Below are 17,954 nucleotides of genomic sequence, written 5' to 3'. Positions count from 1 at the left end.
TCCATACTTTTTTCTCCATCCCATCTCCCCTTCTCCAACTTAAACTTGAAGCCTTTGGAAAGTATAATTTTCAAGATGCTGAATGAAACTTAAGATCATGTGCTTCATGAAGGGAGAAAACCTGGCACTGACAAGGGTAAAAGGGGTAGGGACCATAAGGAGCACAAGTCAGAGGCATTGGGGTAGGAAGCACATGTGCTACAGATGACTGAGTAGAACACAAAAATGACAGTTATAGAGGAGCTACACACTGTCACAGTAGTCTAAAACATATCCCAGAAACACTGGGTGTGGTGGTGTATAACAGGTTGGTTTAATTAATCTTCCTTCTATATAGTCAGCTATATTTGTTAATGTAGAATTGCTGTAATTGTTTTGTTATTGATTTGCAGTTGTGGATATACAAAATATAAAGTACACACCAATGTTCTCCAATGGTGTTTTGAAAGTGTCTTAGACATTTCAGAACACCTTGAATGCAAAGAAATGAGAAGTTTCCTCAATTTCAGTCAGTTATTTTATTTCAATAGCAGCTTACCTAACATCACTGCCCTAAACACAGACACATCCAGAGCACTCCTCACTAACGGCTGTCACACCAACACAGAAAATACAATGCACACGCACACACGCATATACACACATTCTTGCACAGCTCACTCCCCACACACCTTCAAAAAGCAACCCCAAAACAGCTGAGTGCAGGCTTAGCATTGCCAAGCAATCACAATGGGCCTTGCTATGCCGGCTGTCCGTTGTTCCGGCAAGGGCATGTTCAGAAGAGCAAACCAAGGGCTTGCGTTGACATAGTCCCACAAGTCTTCCACTCAATAAGTCACACCTTTGTCCACGTTCATTTTTCCTCAGTGCTTTTCATATGTCCGATCAGAGTATAGTTCCTCCGCCATTTCTGTGGATAGTGCATTTTGTCTGCTTATTTTCTTGTCTCCAGAAGTTTGTACACATACTGATACAAAATACTTACAAATAAAAACAAGATGTTATTAATGTCCTTCATTGCTTTGAAAGTCACATGAGTCCCCCTGGACACAAAGAGTGCAGCCTTCTACAGTACAGCATCTTCTAGAGACACTGCATACATGAGGGTTGTATCACAGGGCCAAGGATGTGGTTGAGAACACGGGAGCAGTCATGAGCACGCATTTCAGAATTTCTGTTTTGTCCATCATACAGATTGCCTTTGTAAAAATCTGTGTTTTCAGGGGAAATGCATTAAGTAACTTGACCAAATTGCCCAAAGCCCTTTTCAGGTTTTCCTATAAATAAATCTTAAGTGCAAGGATTTAAACGGGCCTTTGGTGCTTCACTATTGCATCTTCATTTGAGAATTTCCTTGCAGCTAACTCAAGAATATCTTTACAATCAGCTTCTTTAAGAAAGTTCAGAGCATATGTCACGGCACTTTTAATACTTGCTATGTCAGGACTCTTATTTCAAGCAAGGGTAGCAATAAAATGTAAAATACAGTATGTTTTGCAGTAGCAGTCTATTTAAAATGCTGATCTTGATCGCAACAAGCAATTTTTGTACATTTATTTTCATTAGTAAACGTGCCACAGATTAATTTTTTTTTTTTTTTTGTACCGAGAGACTTTCTATATTCAGTGAAGGACCCCCACATCTCTTTTAGGACAGTCTTTGCAAACTGAGGATGTAAGTGGTATTTGGATGCCTAGTGCCTTAGCCTCTCCACCACACAGAGTTGACAGCAGAGGGCAAATTGAAGGTTTCCTGTTTGTGTACTTAAAGAAGACTGTCTTCAGGGCACATTCTGCAGAACCTTGCAGTTCTCATTTGTCTTGGCTTTGCTGAGCACTTTGCTATTGGCACAAAAACTAAAACATTGAAATGAAACCAGTAAACACAGCTGGGCAGTTGAATGGAGCATAACTTGCCTTTTAGTCATGGCACAAGGTTCGGGGAGGCTGTTCTGGGGGACTGTCCATCAATTTTCATATCGCAGAATTGGTGCCTTGAGTTGAGTTCATCATTCGCATTTAAACTTGGAAGCTAAATCCCATAGATATGGTAACTTGTAAGGCCAAAACAACCAGACTGCCAACAAATTCACACTCCTCCACAACCCTCTGTTTCACAGATATCCATCTAATTTACATTTTTCCATCACTGTCTCTCACATAAAAGGCATATAAACCCATAAACAAAGACACACAAACCAGAAAAACAGTGACATCCTCACAACCCTGCAGCAAAGTCTGGAGGAACCTACAAATACACGGACAGTGTCCAAAGTTCTGTGTGTTCTGAACAAGTGGTCCCACAGCAGCCCAGAGGTTGAATACTGGACATCCTATGGCACTGAAAGCAAAATTGTTCTTGCCTTCTGAATCAGCTGTCCTGCATGCCATACAAGAGGCCTAGCTGTTGTTTTCAGCTGTCATATATTTGAGGGCTGCAAAGCCGTAGCGCCGCGACATGTTCTGCTGGAACTCTTCCTTGAGGGTCTTCAGGCAGACACGGTACTGCTTATTGGAGCGGAACTTGGTGATGTCAAAGCTGGGAGCATGTGGCATGTGGATCATGTAGGCATTGGGCAACACTACAAACTCATACTCCTGTAGAAGAGAAAAACATTTAAAACAGCAGGGAGTTATTGGAGACTACAAACTTATACTACCAAAGAAGAGAAAAGCTTTAACAGCATGTGGGTGTTAGGGGCAACACACTTGTATTTCTGTTGGAATGGCAGAACACATGGTCACGAAAAAAAAAATCCCTGGTAAAGGACTCAGCTAAAAATCTTCAAACTTTACAGCATTGAATCACAAAATTCAATAGCATATATGCTTCCCAGCTTCTTTTCAGTGTTTACAACTTGTGTCTGGTGTTTATCAGTATCTGTGATCAATAACAAGAAAACAAATGCAACACCTTTGAGACAAATAGGTCCACATTACATTAAATAGAAGTCTGTGGAGGCTATTTTATAATTTAAAATGCTAATGTAATTAATAAAAATGTCAAAATAAAAGAAACAAAGGGATATTTGAGACTTTTACAGAACCGGTCAGCAAATTAGGAATATTGGAGACATTTATGAGATTAAATGGTCTTTTCCTGGAATTGATTAATATGTTCAATAAAGACAGAACCCCCACATTCAAAGTAAACTTATTTGTAATGTTGGTTGAAGTTAATTTAAAAAATTAAAATGATGTATTTATTATAGCTTTATCAAATGTTTTTACCTTAACCCAAACAGCAAAGTAATCAAAGAACAACTTTATAATGAAGCTTTCATTGAATCTGAATTAGTGACCAAAGTAACTCTAGATTTGGTGAGTTACAGACAAACTTCCAGTCTTAAATCTGTTTTTAAGTTGAGGAACCAGCGTAATTTGAAAAAAAAAAAAATATTTGTAATACTAGTAACAAGAGGGTACCTGAGCATCTAACTCCATGACATGGGCCACTTTGTTCCAGCCAAACCCCACAAATCTGCGGTCATACTCAGGGCTGTCACGTCGAACCATGACATAGGGCTCAAAATCTGGCTCCCACTGAACTCGATATGGTGTGGTGGCAGTCCTCCACTTGGCAAAGTTGGTGGGTGCATGGCCTTTTGTCCACACATGATACCTGTGATACACATGGATAGAGTTTGCAGAGCAACTAGCTCAGACTCTTAAACAGAAGTTTGTAACCTTGCTTTTGACATATTAGTAAAGACTTCCTAAACATAAATTCTGATATGTTACATCTGAATTGTTGACAAATACAGTTTGACACAAAGATACAAAAAACTTAAGCTACTGACACTACTTTCTTTCCTGATTTAGTGTTAAATCTTGCTCATTTGTATATCTTATAATATATATATATATATAAAAAAAAAAAACCAATTGGTGGGAGGGTATCAGAATTTGTCTATCCTATGTCTTATGCACCTACTCGAATGATGAACCTCGGTGCAGCAAGTGGTAGGTAAACTAGGTTTGCTTGAGACTTTCATGTCTGCAGCTATGTCTCCTCTTAATGTGATGCATAAATTGTACTTTTGCTGAGATGTACGTCGCTTTGGAGAAAAGCATCTGCTAAACGAATAAATGTAAATGTAAATGTAAATTGGACCTGCTCTGAGACTGTTTGTTGGAGGAGCACTGTAGAAAGCAGTGCTGCCTGCTAGTTTACCGTGATACAGAAGCTGCATGTTGTCACACTGCAGCAAAGGAAACACTTCTCTCTTGGTGAAACACTGAGAAGACCTATTTGCATGTACCTGAAGGTGAAGAGAGTGCCCATGTCAAGCTGAGACAGAAGCTCAGCCTTTGACTTGGGATAGGACAGGCGGTAGCGCAAGGTCTCGAAGGCTGGCACAACGAGGGCCTTCTTGGTGTTGGCCATGTCTAGCTGCAAGACAGATTTCCTAAAGGAGATCCAAACGACAAAATCAGGAAAACTAGATCAGTCCAGGTAAGGAAAAATCACATCTCCATTCCCCCGTCCTACCCAAAATAACAGCAGATATCTACAGTTGCAGGATTTTTCCCAGTGCTTTACAAACTGAAATGTGCCCATAAGCTTTAAAAAGTGAAGGAAAAGTCAGTTAACATGAGTTGCTTCAGTCAAAGTCCAACTGAAAAAGTGGTAAAAGGCATAAATATTTGAAATCCTTAGTGTGTGTTTTTTTTTTGTTACTGGAGAAAACTAAGCAGATTCTATATTAACAGGTTCCAAAAGTTCACAAATTTATCTAAGCTGTAAAAATTTTCCACTGTCCAACTGTCTGCTACAAACTGACTCCAATGAACAGCCGAACTCCCAAAGAAAAACTGCAGTAATTTCAGCTGTGACAGGAAGAGCTTTACCTGAGGTACTCGTAGAGCCCATACATGGGCAGGAAATCGATGTCAGATAAGAACATGTAAGGGGTGTTGACCTGCTTCATGGCCACATTGCGCAGCAGGTTGACTGGGTAGAACTGGCCCTCTTTGTACACAATGTGGTAGCCCACATTGCTGCGGCTCATGAGCACCTCGGAACCCTGGGCATAGCGCAGGAACTGCTGGGCCTCAGCATCAGACAGGTACAGTGCCAAGCTGATGGGTCCCTCCCAGTGCTTACAGATGGCCTCCAGCATCTGCAGCCTGGAAAGCAACAAGAAAGCTCACTCATAAGTACTGACCCTAACCTTCATTGATTTTTACTACTATTTTTTTTTCCTGTTTGTAACTCATTCTGATTGAATTACTGTCTGCATGTGGTAGTTGGCAGTCCAACCTAGGGCAGATGGTGGGGCAACAGGATGGACACCTCCCAAGCACCTGCCACAGCCCTAACTCGATGGTGGCCAACTGCCGGTCCTTAAGGACCAATTTCACAAACTATAACAGTAGCTGGCCAGAGGACTTGGGAATGGTGTTTGACGAAGAAGATGCTGAGAGTGAAGCATGGAGGATAAGCGTTATTTTGGTTGGTAATAAATCCAACTTCTTCAGCTAAAAGTCCTGCTGTCTGTAGCATTAGTCCTACCCTATGGCTGCCGCAGCCTCGCAACTGATTACATCCATTTTCGTTTTACTAGTGAATAATTTGGCACATGCATACATAAAATACCTTTACATTTTATTTTCTATGAGAAGTGATTTAACTTTTCATGGGGACTATGAAACTATAACTACAGAAAACATCATTCTTATCACACTGCCTGCAAAGGCCTTTTCGTGAATTCGTCAGACCATATTTAGCTGTAGGGGAACTTGTTTTACATTTACATTTATTTATTTAGCAGACGCTTTTCTCCAAAGCGACTTCCAAGGAACTCTATGTAGTGTTATCAGCTCACACACCTTATTCACCAAGGTGACTTACATTGCTAGATACACTACTTACAATGGGTCACTCATCCATACCTCAGTGGATGTGGAACACACTCTATCTGTATCACTCACACACTATTAGGGAACCTGAACAGCATGTCTTTGGACTCTGGAAGGAAACCGGAGCACCCAGAGGAAACCCATGCAGACACGAGGAGAATATGCAAATTCCACACAGACCGAGTGGGGATCAAACCCATGTCCTCTCGCACCACCCAGGCGCTATTCGCTGTTCTACTGTGCTGCCCAGAGATGTTTGTTTTAGGATTAATATTATCACAAATACTAACAATAAGCATGATTCATCAAAGACCTTATATTAGTCTGAAAGATGTTTATGCACACTTTCAAGCCAACTGAATATATTTAGAGATTCACAGAGTAGTTAATGTTAATTCATTATCTACATACTAATTAACATTTAATTTAAAGGCCTTCAGTGCGAACGATGAAGCAAAGAAACCAGGCAAACCAAGAGAGGTGGGTGTTCTAAACACAAGGACATTCAGACAAAGGTGAAAGAAAAAACTCATATTCAAAACATGAGCCATTTTTTCAAGAATTCAAATTCAAATAAGGCATTTTTATGACATCAACATTGTAGTAACAATGGTATTGAATCTAAAGATATTTTGAGACGAAAAAAGAAAACCAGACGTTCGTATAATTAATGAACCCCTTAATGGGACTTTGTCACTAGTTATCTTTTCAAAGGTTTCTATCAATTTAGGACTTTTTATAACTTCATCTGACACGTACGTGGCATTAGTACATGAAAAAATTAAATCCAATTTCAATAATCGCTTGCCTTGAGCAGGTTCACAGTCAACTGGAATCAAGTGTATCCTGGAATCACTGGGAACAAGGCTGAAGGGGGTACACCCTAGACAGGGTGCTAGTACATCACAGAATAGCCACATGTGCACACACTCGAACACTACAGACAATTTAGAGTCACCAATGTACCTGAACTGGGTGTCTTTGGATTGTGGGATGAAATCAGAGCAACTGGAGGAATCCCACATAGACACAAGGAGAACATGCAAGCTCCACACAGACTGAGTGGGGATCAAACCCATGTTCTCTTGCATCACCCAGGTGTTGTGAAGCAACAGCACTATGTGCTGCGCCACCCCAAGAAATCAAGTTTTATCTCTAAATCAATTAATATGGTATATCAAATCTTTTTTGATATCAAAGACTGCTTAATTTTCTTGTAGAGTATGCGACAATGTATGCATGTCATAACATTAAAATTAATGAGTTATTGAATTTATCCGTATATACGTATATGTGAGGGTCTATATATGGAGGCACCTATTGGCACAGCAGTTGGAGATGTGGATTTACTGCCGTAGTATCTTTGAGCATGGTAACTGGTCCAGTGAAAAAATTACCCAACTGTAAAAATGGTTATAACATTGTGAAGAGCTTAAGCAGCGCTGTAAGTTGCTTTAGAGAAAAGCATATGTTAAATGAGAAGAGGAAAAGAAAAAAAGAAAAAAATTATTAAATGATTAATATGCTGCATTTGGTTCTGTTTCAGCAGACAAAGCCTACAGTCCTTGGTCTACAGCAACAAAACAAGGGGAAATACGTGTTCTCTCTCTGTGGAGACTGCAAGTACATTGTTGATATCAGGGAAGAAGATTTGGCTGTTCTTTCCTAAAAAGATACAGAAGTCTTGCTTGAAATTCAAGGTCATATACACAGTGATTAACCTTATGCTAAGATAAAAAACATAGGTAAATGTCAACCACCATCCCAGCAACCAAAGTATTCCCACATCAGAGTCCCCACCGATTTGACTGGATGTCACAAAAGTCAGAGATAAATCAAGCAAGAAATCAACACAACTCAGAGGTTTTATCTTGTTTGCTACGTAATCTCATTTTAAAAAGGTCAGGAGGTACATGTAACACTAAAAAATTGAAACACTGCATCCTGAAACTGTTTTATTCCGAGAACTATTTCTTTCAGTATTAAACTAATAACATCTTCAAATGTCTATTGATGTGTATATTTAGAGAGGTTTACATTAAGGTACAATGATGTTTTTGCTGTTTCTAGAGAATGCTGGATATAAGCACTGATGCTATTCTTCCAAACCACCAGGGGGACTAAAGAGCACATACACAAACCCTACCTATCCATTGAAAGCTGGGCAACCAGAGTGACGTCAGTGCTGTCATCAGCCGACTCATACTGGTAATGGAGAAAGTACAGGTGGGTGCGGTGCACGGTGAAGCGCTCCCGTCGGAACTCATAGCATGGGTCGTCCTCGTCCAGCTCCGAAAGGGTCTTCTGGAGCTGTATGGTGACACAAGACCAGTGTGACATTCACATTTCATCCCACTGCTTTCCAGAAGCTAACCTTACTGGCATATTCAGGCCAGTCTAAATGGTCTAAATACAAAGCACTAGCTACTAATGTAACTTGGTTTCTAACTACAGCAATTCAGGTAAACTGCATTAAATTAGGACAAAATAACAACAAAATAAATAAGAAGAAGCAGACAATGTAGTGGTTTGAGCTGTTGCCTTGTAATCAAATGATTTGGGTCTGAATCTCCTCTAATATCCTGGAGTAAGGTACTAACTGTTGTATTGTATTTAATTGCTGTAATAAAACTGCCAGTTGAATAAATAGAAAAATAACTGTAAGTAACTTAGTATACAAACCTAGCATTCTATGTCTCATTGGAGAAAAGCATAAACTATATGAATTAATAATGACTTGGTAAACAATTAATTGGATTTACAAATCCTTTAATATTAAAAAATAAATTAATTCATAGAGCACAGCAATATAGGGCACCGTTAAACATCCCTTAAAAAAGCCACTGCTTATCCTTTGGTCCTTTCAAACCAAAACAGCCCATGATGAGCTGTGCACTTGGAGCAACACTGGGTAGGCCTTGATCAGTTTTAAGCTTGGCTGTATTATGGGGGCGTCAAATAACCATAAAACCCACTGCGCAGTTGCTGCTCATCCTAACCCACATCCCAGGTGACTTAATTAGGCAAATCATGTTCAGTGAGACGCAATTATTTATGAGCCCACAATACTGAGGGCAAAAATATTTCTTAAGCAAAGAGGAGCAACTCTGAACCAAAATTCAAAACCTGTGCTGATTTGGAAATTAATTTGCACAAATAATAAAATCAATGTGATACAACATTTCAAAGATGAGAAGGAAGAAAAAAGAAAGAAAAGAGCCAAAGGCCAGGTCTTCAGGCAGTCTGGTACCATTCCAGCATCACAGATGTCAGTGTTGTCTCAGTAAGCTTGGGAACAATCTCACATGTTCAGAGTTACTATACATTCATGCAACTCACAATTGTTTAAATAATGTTTGTTCTTATAATGTTCACTAATTTTCAGAATGATCACTCTTATTTACTTTTCCTCTTTCGTGAACTGGGGCACAGATATCGGCCCACTATACTGGAATCCATCAACATCATCCAAAAAAGGAGTAAAAGTGATTTGAGAGGCAGGTATGATGCAAGCAACTGTCTCTGCTTTAGGGTTCTGATGGGGACACCTGGTAGAACAGCGGGTAGACCTACTGCTGTTGGATCCAGAAGTTGTAAGTTTGAATCCCACCTATTGCTATAGTACCCTTGAACAAACTACTTTCCTTAAATTGCTCCACTAAAAACGATTCTTCTGTATAAAAAATGTAAATAATTGTAGGTCATTTAACATTGTGTATTACGTTTATTCATTCACCAGACGCTTTTCTCCAAAGTGACTTCCAGTGGACACTATGTAGAGTTATCAGCCCATACACCTTATTAACCCAAGGTGACATCCTGCTAGATACACTACTTACACATCAGTGAAACACTTTTTCTCACTCACACACTATGGGACACTGTCAGACAGCAGCACTACTCACTGTGCCACCGTATAAACATAAATGTAAACTTATTTCGGAGAAAAGTACGAATAAATGTAAATGGTACTGTTCCAAAGATATCCAGCCAACCTGCCTGCTTTTCAGTCAAGCCCAACATCCAGTAGATAGCTGGGAGAGGTGCTTTCTGTCCTGGCTGTCCTTTTTGAAGGTTTTAGGAAGTGTTGGCACTGTTCAGAGTCCCAGACGTATTTGGCTACACAAGCTCCGTCACGCTACCATATAAAGTAAGAACAGCTGTTCAGTCAGCTGAGATGTCAACTTGCAGGAAGAAGACAGAAAGAGACTAGATGTCCTGTACTCATTTCCCAACACCCTCCCCTAGCTCTGGCTGGGATTTTTTACTATGCTTTCTTATTTATAATGAGCCATAAATAGTGCTGCCAGGGGGACTAAAAACGTGCAGGCACGTGCACAAGTAATGACACCACAAAGAGCGAATGTCTGTCAGCCTGGTCTCCATGAGCTGCTTGGTGTGAGAGAGTTTCAGAATGCATTGCTCTGTTCTTGTCTGAAATGAGGAAATATCACGTTGGTGACATTTATGTTACATTTATTCATTTAGCAGATGCTGGAGAAACCATGTACAAATCAGAGTAAACAGAAAGACAGAGAGATACAATTACAGTGATCTCGAAGTACAGTCACTTATTCCAAACCTCAGTTTTTGCCGGAGGTCATTACATGAGTAGCTGCATATAGAATTAGAACAGAACAGAATAACAGAATTGATGACGAGCCTCTGGCCCACTCAATGTCATATTCCATTCATCAACTTATCAAATAATTAACAAACTTTCAGTCTCAAAAAGTTAATATTAAACGTGGGTAGCGACAGTGACACCTGGAGGGGCGTGATTGGGAGGAACGGCCTCCCTGATCTGAACCCGAGCAGTGAGTTGTTATTGGATTTCTGTGCTAGTCACGGTTTGTCCATAACAAACACCATGTTCATGCATAAGGGTGTCCATCAGTGCACTTGGCACCAGGACACCCTAGGTCGGAGGTCGATGATCGACTTTGTAGTCGTTTCTTCTGACCTTCGGCCATATGTCTTGGACACTCGGGTGAAGAGAGGGGCTGAGCTGTCAACTGATCACCACCTGGTGGTGAGTTGGATTCGATGGCGGGGGAAAAAGCTGGACAGACCTGGCAGGCCCAAACGCATAGTGAAGGTCTGTTGAGAACGTTTGGCGGAGGCCCCTGTCAGAGAGGTCTTCAACTCCCACCTCTGACAGAGCTTCAACCAGGTCCCGAGGGAGGTGGGAGACATTGAGTCTGAATGGACTATGTTCCACGCCTCCATTGTCAGGGCGGCGGTTTGGAGCTGCGGCCATAAGGTCTCCGGCGCCTGTCACGGCAGCAATCCCCGAACACGGTGATGGACACCGGAGGTAAGGGATGCCGTCAAGCTGAAGAAGGAGTTCTATCGGGCCTGGCTGGCTCATGGGACTCCTGAAGCAGCTGACGGGTACCGACGGGCCAGACGAAACGCGGCTCTGGCAGTCGCCGCGGCAAAAACTCGGGCTTGGGAGGAGTTTGGTGAGGCCATGGAGGAAGACTTTCGGTCGGCTTCAAAGAGATTCTGGCAAACCGTCCGGCGACTCAGAGGGGGGGAAGCGGTGTTCCACAAACACTGTTTACAGTGGAAGTGGTGCGCTGCTGACCTCAGCTGGGGATGTCCTCGGGCGGTGGAAGGAGTACTTTGAAGATCTCCTTAATCCCTCCGACACGCCTTCCGTAGAGGAAGCTGAGGCCGGGGACTCGGAGGGGGACTCGTCCATTACCCTGGCTGAAGTTGCTGAGGTAGTCAAAAAACTCCTCGGTGGCAAGGCTCCGGGGGTGGATGAGATCCGCCCCGAGTTTCTCAAGTCTCTGGATGTTGTGGGGCTGTCTTGGCTGACACGCCTCTGCAGCATCGCGTGGAGTTCGGGAACGGTGCCTCTGGACTGGCAGACCGGGGTGGTGGTCCCTCTTTTTAAGAAGGGGGACCGGAGATTGTGTTCCAACTACAGGGGGATCACACTCCTTAGCCTCCCTGGGAAAGTCTATGCTAGGGTACTGGAGAGGAGAATCCGACTGATAGTCGAACCTCGGATTCAGGAGGAGCAATGCAGTTTTCGCCCTGGCCGTGGAACACTGGACCAGCTCTATACCCTCACTAGGGTGCTGGAGGGTTCGTGGGAGTTTGCCCAACCAGTTCATATGTGTTTTGTGGACCTGGAGAAGGCATTCGACCGTGTCCCTCGTGGCATCCTGTGGGAGGTGCTTCGGGATTCTGGGGTTCGGGGCTCGCTGTTACGGGCTGTTCGTTCCCTGTATGACCGGAGCAGGAGCTTGGTTCGCATTGCCGGCAGTAAGTCAGACCTGTTCCCGGTGCATGTTGGACTCCTCCAGGGCTGCCCTTTGTCACCGATTCTGTTCATTATCTTCATGGACAGAATTTCTAGGCGCAGCCAGGGAACGGAGGGTGTCTGTTTTGGTGGCCGCGAGATCTCGTCTCTGCTTTTTGCGGACGATGTGGTCCTGTTGGCTTCATCAAATCAAGACTTGCAGCGTGCACTGGGGAGGTTTCCAGCCGAGTGCGAAGCGGCGGGGATGAGAATCAGCACCTCCAAATCCGAGACCATGGTCCTCAGTCGGAAAAAGGTGGATTGCCCCCTCCGGGTTAGGGGGGAGCTCCTCCCTCAAGTGGAGGAGTTTAAGTATCTCGGGGTCTTGTTCACGAGTGAGGGAAAAATGGAGCGGCAGGTTGACGGACGGATCGGTGCGGCGTCCGCAGTAATGCGGTCATTGTACCGGTCTGTTGTGGTGAAGAGGGAGCTGAGTCGTAAGGCGAAGCTCTCAATTTACCGGTCGATCTACGTTCCTACCCTCACCTATGGTCATGAACTCTGGATCATGACCGAAAGAATGAGATCGTGGATACAAGCGGCAGAAATGAGTTTCCTCCGCAGAGTGGCTGGGCGCACCCTTAGGGATAGGGTGAGGAGCTCAGTCACCCGGGATGAGCTCGGAGTAGAGCCGCTGCTCCTCCGCATCGAGAGGAGCCAGTTGAGGTGGCTCGGGCATCTGTTCCGGATGCCTCCTGGACGCCTCCCTGGGGAGGTGTTCCGGGCTTGTCCCACTGGGAGGAGGCCTCGGTGCAGACCCAGGACACGTTGGAGAGACTATGTCTCCCGGCTGGCCTGGGAACGCCTTGGGGTTTCCCCAGAGGAACTGAAGGAGGTTTGCGGGGAGAGGGAAGTCTGGAGGACTCTGCTCGGACTGCTGCCCCCGCGACCCGGCCCCGGATAGCGGAGGAAGATGAATGAATGAATGTATATATTCTGTATTATAGTTTTTAAAATATTATGCATTTTACTGTAAACTACATGTTGTAGTAAGGTCTACAAAGAATGTACCTTTATTACTTGGTAATGTTCCACACTTGCAGGAGTAGGAGACTCAAGGACCTTGAGCAGCTTTTGTTTTGAATGCAAATAGACAAGATCCCTACTAAGATGGTGGTGCACACAGACGCAGCGGCTTTTCCTGGTCCTGAAACAAGTGTTATCTCTGTTTTATTTTGCAAATGTGTCTTTATTAACTTCAGAAACTGCATCTAAGCCTATGTACAGTTGTAAACTCCTGGTAGGTATTGGCAGAACGAGCAATGTAAATCTTACAAGCATCCAAACTGAGGCGCTACGGAGCTTTGAATTGCTACGCGCACCAAGTGGACTAAGCCCCAAAACAGCAACCTTGCCTACTGCAAAAACACTCAGGAGGAAACACCGTAAGCGCTGTAAGAGGGGACTTAAGCAAGGCAAACAAGAAGGTATCCATGTTAGGCTAAAGGCTAGTCCCAACAGATCGCCTATCCAGACCATTCTGCTCGCCAACGTACGCTCTCTTGATAACAAACTGGATGAAATTCGGCTACGAAGGACCACTCAACGTAGCATGAGGGACTGCTGTATTTTTGTTCTTATGGAAACATGGCTAAATGAAACCATCCTGGACTCCACCATTCAGCTGGACTGGCTAACCTCCTACAGAGCAGACAGAAACATGGTGCGGTCTGGTAAGACTCACAGGGGTGGCCTGTGTGTTTATACCAACAAAGCTTGGTGTCGAGATGCTGTAGTGGTTCATAAACACTATTCATTACTGGTGTAATTTATGATTATTAAGTGCCAACCTTACTACCTGCTGACGGAATTCATGGCCATCATACTGGGGACTGTGTATATATCGCCGAGTGCCAACACCAGAGAGGCACTTAGCGAACTTTATATCACCACCAACGAGCAACAAACGGTCCACCCTGATGGACTTCTTATTTTTGCAGAGGACTTTAATTACGCAAACTTAAAAACAGTGCTGCATAAACTGTACCAACATGTTGAAACATTAAGGGTGCACACAAGGCCACCCCCTCTCCTCCACCAGGCTTCTCTGATGACATCCCTGTTCTGCTCTTGCATGCATACAGACCTCGGGTGAAATCGGCCAGACCAGTTTTAAAGCAGATCAGAGTGTGGACTGAGGGAGCCACAGGTGCGCTACAAGACTGCTTTGAGGCCACCAACTGGACTATGTTCAGAGAAGCAGCAACCTGTGATCATCACACAGACATTCAAGAGTATGCAGAGACAGTGACCGGCTCCATTAGGACATTCACTGTTGATGTGACTTTCACCACGATCTTCACTCTGCGGGCTAACCAGAAAGCATAGCTGACAGCGGAGGTCCACACCTGGTTGAGAACCCAGCGTGCTGCTTTCAGATCAGGGGACCAAGTAGCTATAAGAGCAGCCAGGACCAACCTATCCTGTTTCATAAAGGAAGCTAAGTGCCTGTACATTCAAGGGATAAATGGACACGTTAATGAAAACAGAGATCCACAGAGTCTGCGGCAGGGAATCCAGACCATTATGGACTACAAGCCCCCACCACAGGGCTGCAACAGCAACAGCTCTCTGCCAAATGAACTCAACAACTTTTATGTATGCTTTGAAACACTGAACAATATGCCAGCACTGAAGACACCACCAACAGGTGACAACCAGGTCCTGTGTCTGTCTTCAGCCAGCGTGAAGAGATCTCTAACTAGGATCAATGCTGCAGACCCGGACAACATACCTGGCCATGTTCTAAAGGACTGTGTAGAAGACAAAGATGTCTTCACAAACATCTTCAGCACTTCACTGGGTCAGGCAGTTATTCCCACATGCTTCAAAGAGACCACCATAACACCAGTGCCAAAGAAGTCACCTGCATCCTGCCAGAATGACTATTGCCCCATTGCACTGACCTCCATTATCATAACATGCTTTGCTTTCTGTTGTATTTTATTGTTTGTATTTGGTTGTTAACTTGTAATTGCTGATGAATGATTGGCATTGAGTTTAATTGTACAATTTGAAATGCGATTTATAGAACTGCCATTAGATGTCCATACGTTAATTACGTTCCTTGGTTTTTTTGCGTAAATGAAAAGAAGTAGTGAAGAAGAGTGTACTGCCTCAGAGTGTACAAGTGGAGCGACGGATATTTGTTGGTATTTTTAATTAAATGTAACGTTTTGTTAGAAACCCAGGAGTCGGTCTCGTCATTTGCGAACTTGAAAGGCTGCAACGTGGTTCGTGACAACAACATTTTTTGGTGCCGAAACCCGGGAAGAGGCGAACTAAACGGATAGCTCGTTGCACCTAGCCGCGAAGGTGAAAGAGAAAATGTCAGACCGACTACAGAGGCTGAAACATAAACGCGGAGTTTTGCGGGCATCCGCAACGAAACTACTGCGGTCTCTAGAAGAAGAAACATGTAAGGACAACGTGAATTGCGACCGTTTGAGAGAGTTGTTGTCCATGCTCTCCATTAAGGAGGAGAATCTCCGCGAATTGGATAAAGACATAGAAGACGAAATACCAATAGACGAGCTAGATGCAGATGTCGCGAAAACCGCAGACTATCAGGACCACATCAGTCTGTGGAAAACCCGTGCTGCCAGGTTTATTGAACGTCAGACTGAAGCGGCGGAGGGAGTAAGGGCGGCCCGGCTAAGTGATGTGAGTACGCATACAGACATATTAACTAATAGATCATCGGTGAAATTACCGAAGCTGTCTATAAGTAAATTTAACGGAGAGGTATGTCTTTGGCAAGAGTTCTGGGATCAGTTTGAAACTGCTATCCATGAAAACAGAGAATTAAGCAAAACGGAGAAATTTGCTTACTTGAAGTCATACCTCACTGGACCTGCTGCCCGAGCTGTTGCAGGATTAAAGATATCGGACAGCAATTATGACACAGCAGTTGATATGCTGAAGGAAAGATTTGGAAGAAAGGACCTTGTGGTGAGTGCGCACATGTCCAAATTATTGAAATTGACTCCAGTAAAGAAATCTTCCGACGTTGAAGCATTAAGACAACTGTATGACGAATGTGAGGTACAGATCAGAAGTTTAGAATCCTTAGGTGTTGTATCACACACTTATGGAGGATTATTGTGCCCCATACTGCTTCAAATGATACCAGATGATCTTGCCCTTGAGTACACCCGCAAAATGAGTCCAGGTCATGAATGGAAGGTTCTTGAGCTTGTTACTTTTCTGCAATGGGAGGTTGAAAGTAGAGAGCGTGCGATGCACTTGACTAACGCAGGAACCATAACCAAGGATGCACAGGCTTCTCACAAGCAACACTGTAAAGTAGATGTACGGAGCGAGACAAGGGTCAGAAGGGCAAATGTGCCTACAGCCGCAGCTCTCCACACAGGCAGTTCGACCGCGCCTCTTACTTGTATATTCTGTGATAGCACAAGCCACAAATCAGAAGCGTGCACGGATGACACAGTGAACACCCGGAAAGAGAAATTAAAGAAAATGGGGAGGTGCTTTATTTGCCTACGACCACGACACATCGCAAAGGTTTGCAAAACAAAGGGTGTGTCATGCACTGCTTGTGGCAGAAGACACCACGCTACATTGTGTGACAAGGCCAAACAAGCAGAAGCCCCCAATGACACTGAAGGTTCTACAGATGCACTAATTTCATCCGTTATGCCCCGTACTGCAAACACACACACGAAGGGTCAGAACACTGTGCTCTTGCAAACAGTGAGAGCATGGACTGAAGGACCCAGCGGACGGAAGGCGGTGCGCTGTTTAATGGATGGTGGGAGCCAACGAAGTTTCATCCACGAGAAGCAGGTAAAGATTTTGGGTCTACCAGTTCAAAGGAGGGAGACTCTAAAGTTGCATACCTTTGGTTCTGAGAACCCGGTAACGGCTGTGAGAAATGTTGTAAAATTAGTGCTGGAGAATGTCTGGAATAAGGAACAGAAAATAGAGATTGAAGCCATTGAGACACCGCAAGTGTGCACTGCAATTATGAAGGTGCCTGGTGAACACATTCGACACCAGCTAGAGAAGAGAGGCCTACCACTAGCAGATGTCTCAGTCGATAGCAGGGAGGAGCCAGAAATATCCGTACTGATTGGCGCCGATTACTACTGGAAGATATTGTCAGGAAGAGTAGAGCGAATATCAGAAGCCCTAGTAGCTGTAGAAACAATATTTGGCTGGGCAGTACAGGGACCAGTCTCTGCTTCAAATATGGGTGAGGTTGCTTGTATGAACATTGGAATAAGTGAATGCAATGAAGTCTCAAAGCAGCTGCGCATGTTCTGGGAATTGGATTCCCTTGGCATAACACAGGGAGATGGGGACAGCGCAGATGACCGCGAAGCTAGACAGAGCTTTGAGGAGTCAGTCAAATATATTAGAGGGCGATATGAGGTAGGGTTACCGTGGAAGCAAAATGCCCCACACCTCCCAGACAATTTCAGAATTGCCCAGAAAAGACTCGATGGACTGCAAAGGAAACTGAGAACCGATGTAGTATTGTTCAAGAGATACAATGATGTCATTGAGGATTATCTACAGCAGGGGGTGTGTGAAGATGTCCCAGAAGACGACTGTTCACAGGTGACGGAGGACAATGTAATGTATTACTTGCCCCATCATGCTGTTATCAGAGAAGACAAAATGACAACTAAACTGAGAGTGGTCTTTGATGCCTCCTCTCATGAGCATGGCAGTCCATCTCTTAACGATTGTTTACTGACCGGTCCAAACCTTAATCCAGACCTTTTAAGCATTTTAGTGAAATTTAGACTGCA

The 17,954-nt window shown here is 43.8% G+C and overlaps 1 protein-coding gene across 1 annotated transcript in view; it reads right to left on the bottom strand.

Annotated features, from left to right (window-relative positions):
* Positions 1–518: 518 nt before the first annotated feature.
* Positions 519–17,954, bottom strand: part of large1 (LARGE xylosyl- and glucuronyltransferase 1) — a 114,173-nt gene continuing 96,737 nt past the window's right edge. Inside the window, exons 11-15 of the mRNA XM_018756092.2 lie at positions 8,008–8,171; positions 4,851–5,129; positions 4,262–4,408; positions 3,426–3,621; positions 519–2,597 (exon numbers count right to left, since the gene is read on the bottom strand). Coding sequence (XP_018611608.1) covers positions 2,400–2,597; positions 3,426–3,621; positions 4,262–4,408; positions 4,851–5,129; positions 8,008–8,171 — 984 coding nt within the window. The 3' untranslated portion in view covers positions 519–2,399. The remainder of the gene's footprint in view (positions 2,598–3,425; positions 3,622–4,261; positions 4,409–4,850; positions 5,130–8,007; positions 8,172–17,954) is intronic.

The sequence above is a fragment of the Scleropages formosus genome, chromosome 24 (assembly GCF_900964775.1).
Source record: "Scleropages formosus chromosome 24, fSclFor1.1, whole genome shotgun sequence".
NCBI lineage: Eukaryota > Metazoa > Chordata > Actinopteri > Osteoglossiformes > Osteoglossidae > Scleropages > Scleropages formosus.
This window is presented reverse-complemented; position numbering and strand designations above follow the sequence as displayed.